The sequence below is a fragment of the Cetorhinus maximus genome, chromosome 15 (genome assembly GCF_964194155.1).
Source record: "Cetorhinus maximus chromosome 15, sCetMax3.hap1.1, whole genome shotgun sequence".
Classification (NCBI taxonomy): Eukaryota; Metazoa; Chordata; class Chondrichthyes; order Lamniformes; family Cetorhinidae; genus Cetorhinus; species Cetorhinus maximus.
Window position 1 is genome coordinate 22,529,656 of NC_135893.1, and position 16,145 is coordinate 22,545,800.

Below are 16,145 nucleotides of genomic sequence, written 5' to 3' on the forward strand. Positions count from 1 at the left end.
ATTTCTATGATGTAGAAAATGGATCTCTGCACTCAACAGTGGAGATAGTAAGGAGAGGAGTAATAAAGGGCAGAAGTGAGGTGAATATAAAGGAGCCAAATAGATAATGAAGAGGACAATGGTTGGTAATATTTGGAAGGCAACAAAGAAGCAATGGGTATGGAAAGGGGAAGAATGGTGACAGCTATGAAGGGGAGGAGCTGGGATGATCAATCAAAAGTGAGGGGAAAAGAGTGTCAACATTCACTGGGAGGAGGGGTATAGTGTAATTTTTAATGGAAGCTGGATGGAAAAGAATGTCAGCTTTATCAAAGGGTGGGGGAGGGAGAATGGCAACATTTACAGAGTGGTAGAAGATAGTTACCAACTTAAATTAAGTTGAATGGAGCATAGAGAGTTGTTGAATTTGAGTGTGGGGTAAGGAAGAAAAGTGCCTTTATAAACTGGTGGTGTATTTGTGGAGTTTAGAGTGTCTTTGAGAAAAGAATGGGGAGTTGCACAAGGTAAAGTTTATTTTGGGGGGGGAAAGAAGAACAGATGTGGGAATCTCTCTACTGAGATAACTTTAGGTAATGTGATGATCAGGTTCATGTATTAAAAATCCAGATGTCACTTAGTTTTCTTAATTTCCTTAAGAAAATTATTTTGTTTCTTATTAACTTGAGAAATATAGAAGTGGTTAAAAATAATGCAGCATTCTATTACATGAAAGACACTACATAAATATATGTTGTTGTTGTAACCAGAATGCATACTTCGTAATATGTAAGTTCAAATTTTCCATGGGAATATGATGCCCAGGATTCCCCTCCTTGAAGGAAAACATCACCAATTTTGCGTATTCAACATTTGGATTTTTCCCTTGAGGCTCTCAGGTGCTTACATTTATTTTCCCAACCATTACAAGCAAAGTAATCAAAACAGAAAATGCTGAAAGCAGTCAGCAGGTCACACGGCATCAGTGCAGAGAAAAACAAAGTTAACCTTTCGGGTCAATGATCTCTTATCAGAACTGGAACGAGATAAGAGATTTAACGCAACAGAGATTTAACAGTTTATAAGCAAGTACAGAGCAAGAGGGGGGGAGGGGGGGGGAGAAAAGAGCAGAGTGTGAAATGTAGAACTGAACTAAACAAAAAGAAAAGCTGTGATAAAGTGGAGTGACAGAAGGGACAACGGGAAGAAGGCAAAATAGGGGAGCCTTAATGAGACCATAAAGAAACAAAAGATGGGTCCAGCTGGAGGAATGTTGGGTAGTTGGACATCTTAGTTACCAGTGTTGTATAACCACTTATTGTTATCCCTCATAAGGGATGTTCTTGTGTTGTGGGCTTTTTGGGAGACTGTGTCCACTATTTTTCAAGCATTTGGTCGCCTTTTTCACTGGGTTGTCCTGTCTAATTGTGGGTCACTGCTTATTTTCACTTGTTGTGGGCTTGGATCAGGGGATGTCCTGGAGTTGTGTTTGAGGCTGTTGTTGCCTCCTTTCCCCCCGCCCGCCCGCCCGCCCCATTTTCTAGGCTGGCCTGCATGTGGTATTACCTTGGAACAGGATGAAGTTGTTTCCGTGTCCTTTTTTTGTTGTGCCCGGGGTGGGGGCGCGGGCGGATATTGTGATAAAAATAAAGCTGCAGTTTTGTTTGGTTTGACGCTGTCAGGTTGTGAGGCGGCCTCGGTCGATTTGTGGGTGTTGCCATGGTGACGGCGCTTGTATGAGGTAACGCTCCCCTGAGCGTTGACAGGATTAACGTTTCCCTTCAGACTCCGGCTCAGACGCCAGCTTCTTTCTCCCGCCACCATGTTGAAAACCAGGACGGAGGTTTAAGCCGTCAAAATGTCGGTGCGACGGCTCCTGGCCCGCGGCTTCGAGCTCAGCCGCTCGGCCTTGCGCCTCGTCGCCCCCGCGGCCAGGGCCAAGGGCAGCGCGGCCTTTGGGCGGCCCGGGGTCCAGCAGTCGCTGCGGGCCGCCCTACCCGCCCGTTACCGCTATTTCCGCCTGTCCGTGGGCGGCCTGGCGGTTCAGCTCCAGCGCCGAGCGTCCCGGCAGCTCCCCGGGCCTGGCGGGGCCTTGCTGGCCTTCGGCCTGGGGCTAGGCTTCGTTGAGCAGCAGGTAGAGGAGGTGAGGATGGGGATTGCTGCCTGCGAGGACATCCAGGTAAAAAAAAACAAAACAAATGTTGGTTCAGGCAACTTCTGAATAGACAGACTAACGTTTCAGGGCTGAATTTTCATCTTGCTGCTCTGGCGTAAAACTGGCGTTGCCCAATCGTTGCCAGATGTTCAATGGGGATGAGTTCAATTTAGGTGAAAATCGTGCGGGAAGCCAATTCCTAACGCTAGTTTTAGGCCCAAATAGCAAGTTGATAATCCACCCCTCTAAAGTTTTGATTTGTGCCAACTGGCAATCAGCTGATGTTTGAGCTGATCAAACTGCTAATTTGGAAGTCAGGAAGCCTTGACTCTGCTAACTTGCCTTTAAACTCTGATTTGATAGCCCAGGCTCATGAATAAGCAATCACTTGAGCAAGATATTGGTAGAAGCCTGTGCAACCCTATCCTAATGTGTATTGGTTTAATCAAAAAGAGCATATCCTAATGTGTCAATTAGAGGCCTGGCAAATTAATGGTGTTACCCATTCGTTATACTTGCACTTGTTACAGACTTTACGTGAGCTTTTGCAATAGAACTTGTGGCGGTTGGAAATCCAAACAATACATTGCCTCCTGTAGAGGATCTGGGAACTGTGTGAACAGGGCAAGTAACCATACCTTAGTCAGATTGAAGAATCCTTACTGAGATATGCAGAGTCTGAACCAGGAAGTGTAAGTTAGAATATTGAATTCATTGACAAGTCATGTATAGAAATTGAAAGATGAGAGTAACATCTTATGAATTCACCAAGGCTCCTTCGACAGCACCTTCCAAACCCATGACCACTGCCATCTAGAAGGACAAGGGCAGCAGTTAGATGGGAACACCACCATCTGGAAGTTCCCCTCCAAGCCGCTCACTATCCTGACTTGGAAATATATCGCCATTCCTTCACAGTCACTGAGTCAAAATCCTGGGACTCCCTTCTTAACAGCACTGTGGGTGTACCTAGACCACATGGACTGCAGCTGTTCAAGAAGGCAAGCTCACCACCACCTTCTCGAGGGCAGTTAGGGATGGGCAATAAATGGTGGCCTAGCCGACGATGCCCACATCCCATGAATGAATAAAAAATTAGGCAGAAAGAAATAGTAAAACAAATACTCAAAAAAATGTGGCTATAATTAAAATCTGAAGGAATGAGACTTCACACTTATGTAAGTTAATTTTTAGTGCCAGAGGCTGTTTGGTAGTAATTAAAACTTATCATGCCATTATCACTTAGGCTGGAATGGACAAGCCCTAAGTTTTTCTTGCATATGTTATTTAAGTACCCCAACTTCAAACCCTTCTGCATATTTCAATGCCGATCTCTCAGCGAGGTACTGTTATAGCACAGCAACCCAGAAGGCAGCTTCCTGATTTTCCCATTTTACTGCGCATGCATGACTACTGGACATGCCCTCAATGTTATTTTTACTACAAAATCCAGGCCATTGTTCTCAGGGGAGATGAGGAATTTTCCTGAGTTTAATATATATAATCAGTCATTATTTAAGATGGATAATGGTGAATGTAAACCAATACCACAGCAGAGATTAAATTTTGGGGGAGTAGGAACCATTTTCCTACTCCCCAAAATAAAACTTCACTGAGCAACAAAGTGATTTAATAGCATAAGTTCTATCCCATCAGTGACCATTGATTTGATTTGCTTGATGTGATTCACTCCCTACTCTGGTGAAGCACTAAAAGCCTTCAGCTTCATCATTATGAAATTTAGGAATTTTTCACAGTTTCAGTCTTGCTAGCTTCCTGATTATCTGGGATGTTGGATCTGACAATGAAACCATGGCATCTTAATTTCCTAGAATAGCCTGGAGAACTTGCCCTGTTGACCGGTGGGCAGGAATTTAGTAGATTAGTAAGAGTGCTAATGGCAGGGCTAAATTTTTTAGCAGTTCTACTCATAAAGCTGAATAAAGATTTGCAGTTCATTCAAAACTAACTGTACTTGATAAAAGTTCTAATATCCATAAATGTGTGCTCATTGGTAAATTTTGGTTAGTCACTGAATGCTATTTCTCCCCTCACTTGCATCTTCATAAATGTAATTGTTCTATTATTTCCATTTGCCAGACATTGTTTAAAAGTAAGAAAATTAAATATGAAAACTCCATACCTTTGTGCACCCGTGGATATCGGTTTGAAGATTACAAGATTGGATACCACATTGGAAAGGGGTGTAATGCAGCTGTGTACAAGGCGTTTATCCCTGGACTGGTCAACCCAAAGGCAAGCAATACGATCACAACAAAGCAGACAGTCCAAGAGGGTCGTGGGGAGGGAAAGACTGAACCCAGTGTAAAGGATGTCTTCAGTGAGAATTCCGAAATAAGAAAGAGCACAATGATTACAGAGGAAACATCAAGTTTAAGTTTTACGATTTTGAAGAGCGAACCATCAACTGACCCTGATCCACTGAGTGTGTCTGAAGGAGACATCAGCTACCTACTGGGTGCTTCCGAAGGAGACATCAGTCACCCACTGGGTGCTTCCGAAGGAGACATCAGCTACCTACTGGATGCTCCCGAGGGAGATATCAGCTACCCACTGGGTGCTTCTGAAGGAGACATCAGCCACCCACTAGGTGCTTCCGAGGGAGATATCAGCTACCTACTGGATTCTTCCGAGGGAGATATCAGCTACCCACTGGGTGCTTCTGAAGGAGACGTCAGCTACCCACTGGGTGCTTCCGAAGGAGACATCGGCTACCCACAGGGTGCTTCCATGGGAGACATCAGCTACCCACTGGCTCTAAAAATGCTTTGGAACATAAAAGTAAGTTACGTACAGTGAAAGTTTGTTGCTTGAGCCTGGATCGAAAATGACCAAACAGGTCTAGGCAGTGGGTGGTGAGGGGGTCATTCAACCTGACTGTCTGCCTCTCTTCTGTGGTTACGTTCGTATCCAGGTGTCCTTGGAGAAGGAGCAGGTGGTATCTACCGGTGTGCTTGAGGCTTTCTGCCCACCCCAGTGGGTGCCGCAGGGGCTGGAATACATTGTCTCCCCTCAAAATATTATTTTAATTTAATTAAATAAGTTGCCTCTAAAGATTTGTTTTTTGTTACGGTGCCCCTTTAAGGGGCTGTCAATCTGTTCATTAGTTTGTTAATTTGTTTATTTAATTTTAAAAGAGTATACTAGGGTATTTGGCATACAGCTTGAATGGGCATATAATGAATATTTTGAAGGCTGTACTCTGAATTTAACATACTTCACTCTCCACCTATTTGTAAAAAGAAAGTCATAATTTTTTAATGTAATATTTTTCCTGTTTTAGAAAGGGCACAATTGCTTGATTAACAATGTAATTAATTCCCTAACAATAACAGTGTAACATCAGGAAAGTAAAATTATGTATGAAAAACATTTGCAGTGGATGAATATACCAGAATTAAACTTGTCTGGTGTGCAGCCTGTGGAGGATTTAAAATTTGTCACTGCTCTGGTGGTAACACTTTCCAAATCATGGTGAGGTGGATCATCAAGGAATAATCAACTCTTTGCAGGTAAATAGGTGGCTGTGCAGGTACATTTGAATTGTGTTTCTCTATCATGTTTAAGCCTCTCTGTTTCCTAAGCCATGAAGAACTGCCATTTTGATTTCCCCTTGCATCAAAATGTTGCTCAGCATGGGAGGAGCGCTACAGATCAATTTGGGAATTAGCACCTTGGATCTGCCTGAATTGTGACCCAGCCTAGAAAAGCTAACACTAGCTGTTTTCTGTGCCATCAGCACCAAATTTATGACATGTCTGAGTTTTTAGCTGATGGGTTTGACTGGATCACATTACTTAACATGCAAGACTGTTGTTGATGTGCTTCTTTTCTTGGGTAAAATGACATGAACTTGAGAAAATAAGGCTGAATTGAAGGGAACTTTATCGTTAACATTTTGTGGATCCCTGAGACAGAGATCATGGTTTTCACTGTCTCCTCCACCTCCCATTTTAAACTTGCTACTTCTGCTGTAAAGTGAAAAATGAAAATACTTGAGGCAAAAAGTATTTTAAAGCAAACGCTCGTTTTTAGCACATTAAGCCTCATGGAATTAATTGCCTTGATGCTTGAACTTTTCATTGCAGGCGGGGTCCTCCACTGATGCAATCCTGTCAGCAATGGGCAAGGAGCTGGTTCCAACCATCCCCAACGCTTTAACCAGAGAGTTTGACAGAACCAAAGGGTTAGTTACACACACGCAGCACCTATATTAGCAACCCTTGCCTCATTGGTATGAATGTGATAGGATAAGTGATTGCAGATATAGTACAGTTGGTTAAATACATTTGCTTGCAGGTGGATTTTTGTTTTGCTTAATATTCTTGTCTATGTAGTTATCATGTATTGTATCCCTACTCAAAGGGCATACAGTTATTAGACCTGTCCAGATCAAGCTAATGCAAATGCGGTCAATGGGAGAACTATAAAAATCAGTAATAGGATACAAAAAAAGCAATCAAAACGGCAAAAGGGAGTATGAAAAAAAGAAAACTTGTAAGGGACCTTATAGCTAACAACATGAGTTTTAATAAATATACTGAGACAGCACGGTAAACAGGAATTAAACACATTGAATACAGATGGAGGGGAGATTATAATGGATAACAAGGAAATACCTGTTAAATTAGTACTTTGTATTGTTTTACAGTGGAGGAGGAGGATACATTACACATGGTACAAGGGAGCATAAAAATAAGTAAAGGGGAGGAACCCATTGGGTTTAATACAAAATAATGGCAATGGAGAAAGTAATGGTTCTGAAGATAAACAGGCGTCCAGAATCTGGTTTCTACTCCAGGGTGTTAACAGAAATAGGTGAGAAAACTACAACAGTAGTGGGGAAGTTACTGATTACAACATCAGAGACAGGAGTGACTAAGCAATTGGACAAGTATCAGCTAATGAAAGAGAGTCATAAAATCATAGAATAGTTCAGCAAAGGAGGAGGCGATTCAGACCATCGAGCCAGCTCTTTCGAAGAACAATTCAGAAAGGTTCATTCCCCGTTTAGCTGCCCGTGTACACACACCACTAAAGCTAGCGCAGGGGTACAAAAAGTAACCAACAAGGCGAATGATATGTGGGCCTTTATCTCAAGGTGCTTAAATTCAAAAGTGAGGAATTGATGCTTAAATTGTACAGAGCCTTGATCATACCCAATATGATGCACTGTGTTCAGTTTTGGGCCACCAGACCTCAGGAATGATATATTGACTTTGGAAGGGGTACAACGCAGATTGACCAGAATGATACCAGGGCTTAACAGATTACAGTACGAGGACAAGTTACATAAACTTAGTTTGGATTCTCTTGAATTTAGAATCCTGAGGTATGATCTAATTGAGCCCTTTAAAATGATAATGGAATAGATACAGAGAAATCATTTTCTCTGGTGGTGGAACCAGAAAAAGGGGCATAATCTTAAAATTGGAGCTAGGAAAGGTTGGACAGACTGGGCTTGTTTCCACTGGAGTTTAGCAGAGTGAGGGGTGATTTGTTTGAAGTATACAAGATCCTGAACTGCCTTGACAAGTTGGAGGTGGAAAGGATGTTTCCTCTGGTGGGTGAGTCCAGGGCTAGGGGGCACTGTTATAAAATTAGGGGTCTCTCATTTAGGACCAAGATGAGAATATTTTTCTCAGAGCTATGCGACTTTGGAACTCTCTGCCTCAGAAGGTGGTGGAGGCGGGGTCATTGAACATTTTTAAAGCAGAGGTAGATAGAGTCTTGTTAGGCAAGGGAATCAAAGGTTATCGGGGGTAGATGGGAGCGTGGAATTCGAAAACACAAGCAGATCAGCCGTGATCTTATTGAATGGAAGAGCAGGCTCGAGGGGCTGAATGGCCTACTCCTGTTCAGTGATGAAACTGGCTCATGAGGCTGAAATACCTACACCTGTTCCTGTGTTTCCTCTGACATGAAAGAGTGGCTTTTGATGACTTCCTCTTACCTCACAGTTATAGCCAAGATAAAATTCTGCACCTGTGGCATTGAATCTGCCCCTTAATATTGTGGGATAGCTTACTGCTGTGCCAGCTTACAGCACTGCAGCTCCACCAACATATTGAAGTATAACGGCAATTTCAATTAACATTGAACATTATCTTATGTGCTACAGCCAGGGACAACAAGACACAGATTATGTGAATTTTCCTCCTGAATTATTCTTATAGCTTGTCCCTATAACTTTGATCAGACCCTACAGTCATAACAGAAAGAAGATGAAACCACATCCAAACATCATCCAGATTGTCCGAGCTTTCGTAGACAATGTCCCTCTCTTGCCTGGAGCTTGGATAGATTACCCTGATGTACTGCCAACCAGATTGAATCCTTGTGGGTTGGGACACAACCGCACCCTCTTTCTAGTGATGAAAAGGTAAGCAGTTTAGACCCTGCCAGGTACTATGCGTTCGAGGACCGCAAGCTGAAGAATTAGTCCTGGTCCATCATGTGTTGTGCTTGAGTTTGGACGGGAAGGAAACCTGAAAGTGGCCATGGTGAAACACGATGTAGATCTCTGAATGGGGTGGAAGAGATTGACTAAATCCTAGATCTTGAACATCTGTTCTATGTATCCAGAGTTAGCCTACCTCACAATTCATTGATCCCAGATTTATGTTGGTTAAGCAGTATAGCTATTGGCAGGAGTACCAGATTTTTCCATTTAGGATCAGTGTACAGTTACTGGAAGAGATTCATAACTGTTTTTAATGCCTGTGAGCATTCCCTTTGTACTTTTCGGTAAAACTGGTACAACATGGATAGCTTGTGAACCCCTGACTGGGAAATAATCTATATAACATGTTGCAATGTTGGTTGCAGTATTAAACCAAACCTGGTCTGAGGATTCAGGTTATTTAAACGTGTGTGTGTGGGGGTGTGAGAGAGAGAGAGAGGCTTAGAGGTGTTCTCTCTCAGCCGTGCAACAGTCCATCACGTGCTGCGCACTTACCCAAGGGCATGCCAAGGCAAAGACCTGCTCCCCCAGAGCTGGTCTCCAGTTCCCTGTTGGCCGCATCCACTGGCTGCTGTGCAAGGGTCACTATGCCGAGCGTGTCGGGGCCGGAGCCAGAGCCGGAGCCTCCATTTACCCGGTTGCTGTCCTTGAGTACCTCACCACTGAGATCCTTCAGCTGGCCGGCAACACGGCCCTGCCACCAGCAGCTCGCCATCTGCAATGATGAGGAGCTCAGCAAGCTGCTAGGAGGGTTCACCATAGCCCAGGATGGAGTCCTGCCCAACAAACAGGCTATGCTACTGCCCAAGAAAACCAGGCACCCCAGCAAGGTTTATGCCTGAAGGGGTGAGATGAGAAAAAGATTCTGATGGTTAAATGAGGTTTCCTGCAACTTTAGCCCATGAGCAAAGAACTGATAGACTCCCCCACGGCAGGAAATGAATGGAGAAGAGCCAAGCCTGACACAATTAATGAGGTGGAATTAACAGCTGAAATTCTTCATGTCGGTTCCTAGAGGCCAAAGCTATCATTGGTCCTGATTAATGCGCACCAGCTGATTCCCTGAAACTAAACCGCAAGCCAGTGCCCTCCCGCTCCACACCGTTAGTTGGATTGATCAAATCTCCGGTTTCTCCCAATCCTTCTCTTTCTCTCCCCGGCTCCATTACCCTGTACAGCAATGAAAACAGTGCTCATTCTCTGCTTCCCTCCCCGACCCTCCTGCTCGCTGCTTCCCTCTCTGAGCTCTCGCTCACAGTGAGATGGGAGAGGAATGGTGAGTGGGAAAGTCACGGAGGGAAGCAGTGAGTTGAAATAGGCGGCAGGTCAGGAGTGGTGGCAAGCTGGAGGCAGGGAGCAGCGAACAAGGGCTAAATTGAAAGAGGTACTGAGTTATTTAGAGTTAGAGGATTTTTGGGCCAGTTAATGCCACTGACTTAGCCATTCTGCTGCAGCTTGTTTTGTAGAATTATTAAAGAAAGGTTGATCCCAAAGACATTTGACACATTAAAAACACAAGGACATTTCTAGGGAGTGTGTGAAAAGTTTTGGACTCCTAGCCCTGATCTGCAAATAATAATGCAAAGTTTCTTGTAGCTCTTTCTATTTTGAGCTTGTCAAATTGAAACAAATGAGCCATTGCTACCAATTCAACATTTCTTTTGTCACTAAAGTACAAGCTATAATATAAAAGCTAACAAAGCCTCTCCCAAGTATAGTTGTGAGGTGGTTGTGACATTGAACTTAAAACCTAGAGGTTTTGCCATCGTGGTAAATTTAAGATTGAATTCACTAAATCTGGTAATTTGTGGATTAGCATGTTATTGTATCAGTGGCTGAGGGTGTGTTCTTCTTCCATACGTATGGTAACTTTTCAAAAATATATATTATAAATAGGTTTTTATTGTTTCTACTGGTGGCATACATCTGCACCTCACCTTGATAAAGGTGCACATAACAAAATTAATTCCACACGGATGGAAAAAAAATAGAACGTTATTTGCAACCCTCATACCTTTCATCTGATCCAGGCAGACCTGCTTTGAATGCACTTCCATCTCTGTGGGAGTTGCCAGAGTGTCTAGAGAGAGAGGGAGGGAGAAAGTGAGGTTATGTTAGGGATTTCTGCAGTCTCCCCATTAGACCTACAAAATAAACTGTTGGAACTGTAGATTTTTCCTCCTTCCTGTTGGGAAACACTCATCCTCCACTCAGGAAAAGCCAAGGTGACATGTTTGAAATCAGAAACTCACGATGGTGAAGTATGTGCAACATTGAATAGAATGACTTTTGAGCAAGTCATGCTCTAGACTGCAATCAAAACAAAAAGTCGATTAAACACTGATGGCTCAGCTATTTGTGACAGATTAGGAAGGTCAAACATTCAGTCACTGGTCTGTGCTGCACTGAGTAGTACAACTGGTGTAGCGCAGGTCCCTCATGGCTCTGTGTTAGAGATCTGATTCTTGATTGTTATCCACTGACCCTTGCTGGAACTCTGAGTGGAGATTGAGTCAGGACAGGATAGTCTTTGGCTATGTTGTCCCTACAAGTCAGATGCTTGCTGTCTGGCTTCGTTTGGATGAGGTGCCAGAGGTTACTTTGCTACAGGAGGGGTTGTATTGCAACATGAGTCAACACCTTTAGCGGGGAAACAGAGAAAATTAATGTGAAAGGAGTAGTGGTGAAAAAAGCACCATTTCAGACAATGGGCATTTTGAACCATGTGAGGCTGCATGCTGCTATTGGAAGTGTTGCTGCTTTTCAAAAAAAATGGCATGTTGAATAATTTGAAAAACTTTGTAGTCAGCTATTTGATAACACCCTTTTTGGCAGGACAACATGCAGAGTTGACATTTGTATGTTTTCTGCCCTAGCTATCCATGCACCCTGCGCCAGTACCTTCAGGTCTGTATCCCCAACACAAACTGTGCGACTCTGATGATTCTTCAGTTACTGGAGGGAGTGGATCATCTAGTTCAGCATGGCATTGCACACAGAGACCTGAAGTCTGATAACATCCTGGTGGAGTTTGATTCAGGTGATTGTACGAATTGAGTGGGAGCAGTCATTAACACTTAGATTTTTTAAAGTTTTACTGACTCTGCATGCACAAAAAATAGTTAGACATTCTGGTCATAGCATATCAGTATGATGTAAGAGAAGATTTGTCCACAATTCCAGTCTTGAGCCACAGAATTCCTGTACGGGATAAAGCCCTAGCTCAGTATTTACACAATGTATAGTGGTACTCACTTTTGAAGATCATTTTTTTTTGCCTTTTTCTAAAAATATGCAATGAGGTAAATGGAATGGTTTGCAGTCAGTATTTCACGTAGGACACTGACAGCTTCTCTGCTTCTGTGGCACATCATAAGATTATTTTTCTGCTATATTTTGTAGATTGTTTTTTTTCTTTTTAACCATTTTAATTCTATGAAAAATAATTAATTTTCAATTCATAGCACCCTTGCCTCAGTTGTAGAGTTGCTGATTCAAGACCCACTAATAAAGGGTATAAATTTAAGTCTTTTTTTCTGTGCTTTGTTTAGTTGGCTGTCCACGTTTGGTGATCACTGATTTTGGTTGCTGTCTGGCAGAGGAAAGTCTCGGGTTGAGGCTTCCTTTTACTAGCATGGATGTCGACCGGGGAGGAAATGGCTGCCTAATGGCTCCTGAGGCAGGTGCACTGGGAAAAATAAGTAAAATCAGGCAGAGCTGCTACTTGTGCACAGTTAATGTTTGTAGTGCAACATATTTGTCTGTAACTGCAGTCAGAGTGACTGAACAAGTCAACATTCTTTGACTTATTGGTGCACTATGTCTTAAATCTAATCCTTACAACTGTGCTTTCTAGATTTCTGCAGCAGTCCCTGGACCCAGTGTAACTATTGATTACAGCAAATCAGATGCCTGGTCGGTGGGTACCTTAGCCTATGAGATCCTGGGTCTTCACAATCCATTTTATGGATGTGGAATGGATTACTTGGAGAGCAGGAACTATCAAGAGGATAAGCTGCCACCTCTGCCAGGCTCTGTTCACAGAGACGTGAGGCTGGTGGTGAAACTTTTGTTGTGCAGAGATCCTAAGAGGGTGAGTACAGCAGCAATGGTTGAAACTGTTCATTGACTGGAAATGACACGATCGTTTGATAAGTGCCCTTGGAAGATCACAACTTTGCTTTTTATGAACGTACAAAATTGACAGCCAGGTGGTTCATCGAACCTGTCCAAGAATGCAAGAGCAAGAGTAGACCATACGGCTCATCGAGCTTGCTCTGCCATTCAGAACGATCATGGCTGATCTTGGGCTTTAACTTGATTTTCCCTCTTGGTCCCCATATTCCTCGATTCCCTGAGACCCCAAAATTTTGTATATCCCAGCCTTAAATGTATTCAATGATGGAACATCCACAACCCTCTGGTGTAGAGAATTCCAAAGATTCACAACCCTTTAAGCCCCACACAACAATGGCCAGAGCATTATTACCACATATCTCCTCTCCATAACCACCCCCCCATCACCCTCCCAACTGCTCCCACTGAGCTTCGCAACCATGTACTCTCCTGGGAGGAAAAAACCCCAGGGCCAATAAGGTTAAAAAAAAAGACTTGGAAAAATTCTTCGTCAAACCCCTGAGACAATCGAAATCAGTCTGGGAGATCACATAGACCAAGTATTTCTATAAAGACACTAGCTTATATGTCCCAGCTAAGAACAGGTTTGACTCCCTATCGAAGCACCCACCACACCAGCTGGCAATGTATTCCACCTCCTCTTCTAAAAACGCTGACTTGCTGGGGTACAGGTTCAAAGACATGGTACATGGCTGCCTATTATGTGTGAGCTCTAGGCAGTGAATGCCAACAAGCTTATTCAAGTAAACAGTGCCATAGCCAACCCCAAACTCAACTCTGTCCTTGCCTAATGTCCCTACTGTAGGGGTCACTGGACAGGGAAACCATGTGGCTGATCTTGAGGCCAGTTGTAGTGCCCCATCTCTACCCTGACTGGCTTTGCTGTATTCTCAGGGAATCAAGGGATTATGGGGAGTGAATGGGAAAGTGGAGTTTAAAGCCCAAGGTCAGCCATGATGGTATTCAGTGATGGAGCGGGCCTGATGACCCATACGGTCTACACCTCCTATTTGCTGTGTTCTTGTACTCCCCCAATATTTCAACACATGCAGATATGCAGGTGCCATCCACCCGGCAGTGACCCACTCAATTGTCCATGGAAGTGAAGATGAGAATCTTGAAATATAAACAGAAAATGCTGGAAGTATTCAGCAGGTCAGGCAGCATCTGTGGAGAGGAACTTAGCTGGCATTTCAGGTTGATGAATTTTAATTTTTGACTCTTTGCAGCACAGGGTACCAATGGAACTTGTAAGGAAAGATGAAGGGATTATCTCCTTCCACCCTTTATTCAAAGGCCTCCTAAAGACTTTTCCCTCGGCTGTTTTTCTCAGTTTTTGGCACTGGGGCACTGAGGTTGAACATACTGTCCTCCCTCCCAACCTCAGCTCACATAAGCTAAAAGTGTGGAATTTCATTATCTGTCGATCTGTATAACCTAGGAATGACCAATTTTTTTTCTTCCTTCTCGCAGCGCCTGTCAGCAAGATCTGCTGCAGACATGCTGCACCTACACCTGTGGGGGGCAGAGCTCCTCGCCTCCGCACAGATCAGTGTGGAGAAAGTTTTCGATTGGCTTCGGTGCCAGACTCTGTTCACCTTCCTGCAGGTCGCAATGAATCATGAATTATCCGTGGAGACCGAACTAAAGAGAAGCTTCTTGGCAAATATCAGCTTCGAAGAATTGAGCCTGGGACTGGATCTACTGCAACACGGGAAGGGCTGAATGAGTTCACATCAATAAATAAAACCCTAGGTTCTAAAACAGAATTTAGTTAAATTACTGCTACTAATTAGGGATCTGGGAATAAAACTTTGCATTTAGTTCATAATTAATGAGATGAGTAAGAGCTTGACATTATGTCTAGGACTTATCCTGACCCAATAGTTAATGATAAATAAATATCTAATGCAATCTCTCACCATACAGTACTCGACTGACATTTAAGGGAAATAAATGATTGGCTTCCATGGATCTGAAGCAGCTGGTACAAATAAATATGTACATGTGTGATTAACCCTGTGTTTACTGTAGAATTTTACTGACCCTGCCAATCTGAAATAGAGGCCAGCTGCTATTGAGTTGTTTTTTACACAGCTTGTACCTTGAAGTTGAGCCCTGGAACTCAGCAGTTTTAGTTAACAAAATGAGTCCAGGGGAAAGTCCAAGGTTCACAGTGCATGACACCGTCAAGTTGTAAAGTGTATGAGAAGAACAAAGACAAATCATTAAGTAGTGGTAGGTGACACTGAGCCTAGGTTTTTAACTCCCGTAGATTGTCAGAGGAAAGGGAGACCGGGGGATGCAAGAAATTCCAGTTTTGAGATTTTGGGGAGGGAAAATTAAGTTTGTGGACATGAGATATTAATCCTGTGAGCAGGCACTGTTTGTCATGTGCAGGTTCCATTTAGGGGAAAAAATCTAGCAAATAACAGGAACATTTTTCTGCACATCTTGCTTGTGTTTTCTGTATTGCAGCAGTTTATCTTGCAGCTAAATTAGTTACTGGGCTTGCTAAGTAGGCAGTCATGCTGATGCACAGGCATGTTTTCAGTCTGCATTTACAATGCAGTCCTGTTTAAAGTAGCTTAAATAAACAGTACCATCTGATATTTGAACATTGATCTCATTTTCATTTCCCTCAGGCCTTTTTTTTTAGTTGCTGTTCTCTCAATCATTGATATCCAACACTGTGATCTCTCACATGAGTCAACATCAACAATTTAAATACATTTTCAGCTACGAACTAAACTTCAAAAATACTTAGTCTAGATCGATTCCATTCAAATTTGGAGATTCAATACCATCTAACATTTAAACAATAAGATGAAACACAAGATTCTGAAGGGAATTGACAGGGTAGATACTGAGAGGTTTTTTTCTTCTGGCTGGGGAATCTAGAACACTGGCAGTCTCAGGATAAGGGGCTGATCATATAGGACTGAGATGAGGAGAAATTTCTTCTCTCAAAATTTGTGAATATTTGGACTCTACCCCAGAGGGTTGTGAATACTCCATTATTGTCTATCTTGACCTTAAATACAAGATTTTTGGTCTCAGGGAATCGAGGGATATAGGGAACATGCTGGAAAGTGGAGTTGAAGCTGAGGATCAGCCATGATTGTATTGAATAGCGGAGGAGGCCTGAAGGTTCGTAGGGTCTTCTCTTGCCCTTATGTTCTTATGATGCCTTCTATTTGTATAACGTACATACTTAATCACCTACCATCCACTCAGAAAATTACTTGCAACAATTCCCTTTCAGAAATTCCTCTTATTGTCTTTACTGCTTAAATGGCCTCCCCTTTTCCATAGCATTTATATTTTCCCCTTTCAAATTTCATATACTACAACTTTATAAGCTCCTTGTGCTCCATAAATTAAAGTTCAAAA

At 42.9% G+C, this 16,145-nt stretch overlaps 1 protein-coding gene across 2 annotated transcripts; it reads left to right on the forward strand.

Annotated features, from left to right (window-relative positions):
* The first annotated feature begins 1,092 nt into the window (after nt 1-1,092).
* On the forward strand, nt 1,093-15,370 carry pink1 (PTEN induced kinase 1). Of its 2 annotated transcripts, XM_078558068.1 has the most exons (9): nt 1,093-2,155; nt 4,232-4,839; nt 4,873-4,933; nt 6,241-6,338; nt 8,352-8,534; nt 11,492-11,655; nt 12,167-12,294; nt 12,472-12,708; nt 14,226-15,370. In XM_078558068.1, the coding sequence occupies exons 1-9, from the start codon at nt 1,835-1,837 to the stop codon at nt 14,475-14,477; spliced, it is 2,052 nt and encodes a 683-aa protein (XP_078414194.1). In that variant the 5' UTR covers nt 1,093-1,834; the 3' UTR covers nt 14,478-15,370. The 2 variants fall into 2 exon arrangements, with proteins under 2 accessions (XP_078414194.1, XP_078414193.1); XM_078558067.1 differs by having other exon boundaries at nt 4,232-4,933.
* Nucleotides 15,371-16,145: the final 775 nt, after the last annotated feature.

Bases quoted from the DNA above. Each gene is read 5' to 3' on its own strand.
- pink1 (XM_078558067.1), top strand. From the start codon at position 1,835: ATGTCGGTGCGACGGCTCCTGGCCCGCGGCTTCGAGCTCAGCCGCTCG. The intron at 8,535-11,491 runs GTAAGCAGTTTA...TTTCTGCCCTAG, and splicing joins CTCTTTCTAGTGATGAAAAG to CTATCCATGCACCCTGCGCC. The intron at 11,656-12,166 runs GTGATTGTACGA...TGCTTTGTTTAG, and splicing joins CCTGGTGGAGTTTGATTCAG to TTGGCTGTCCACGTTTGGTG.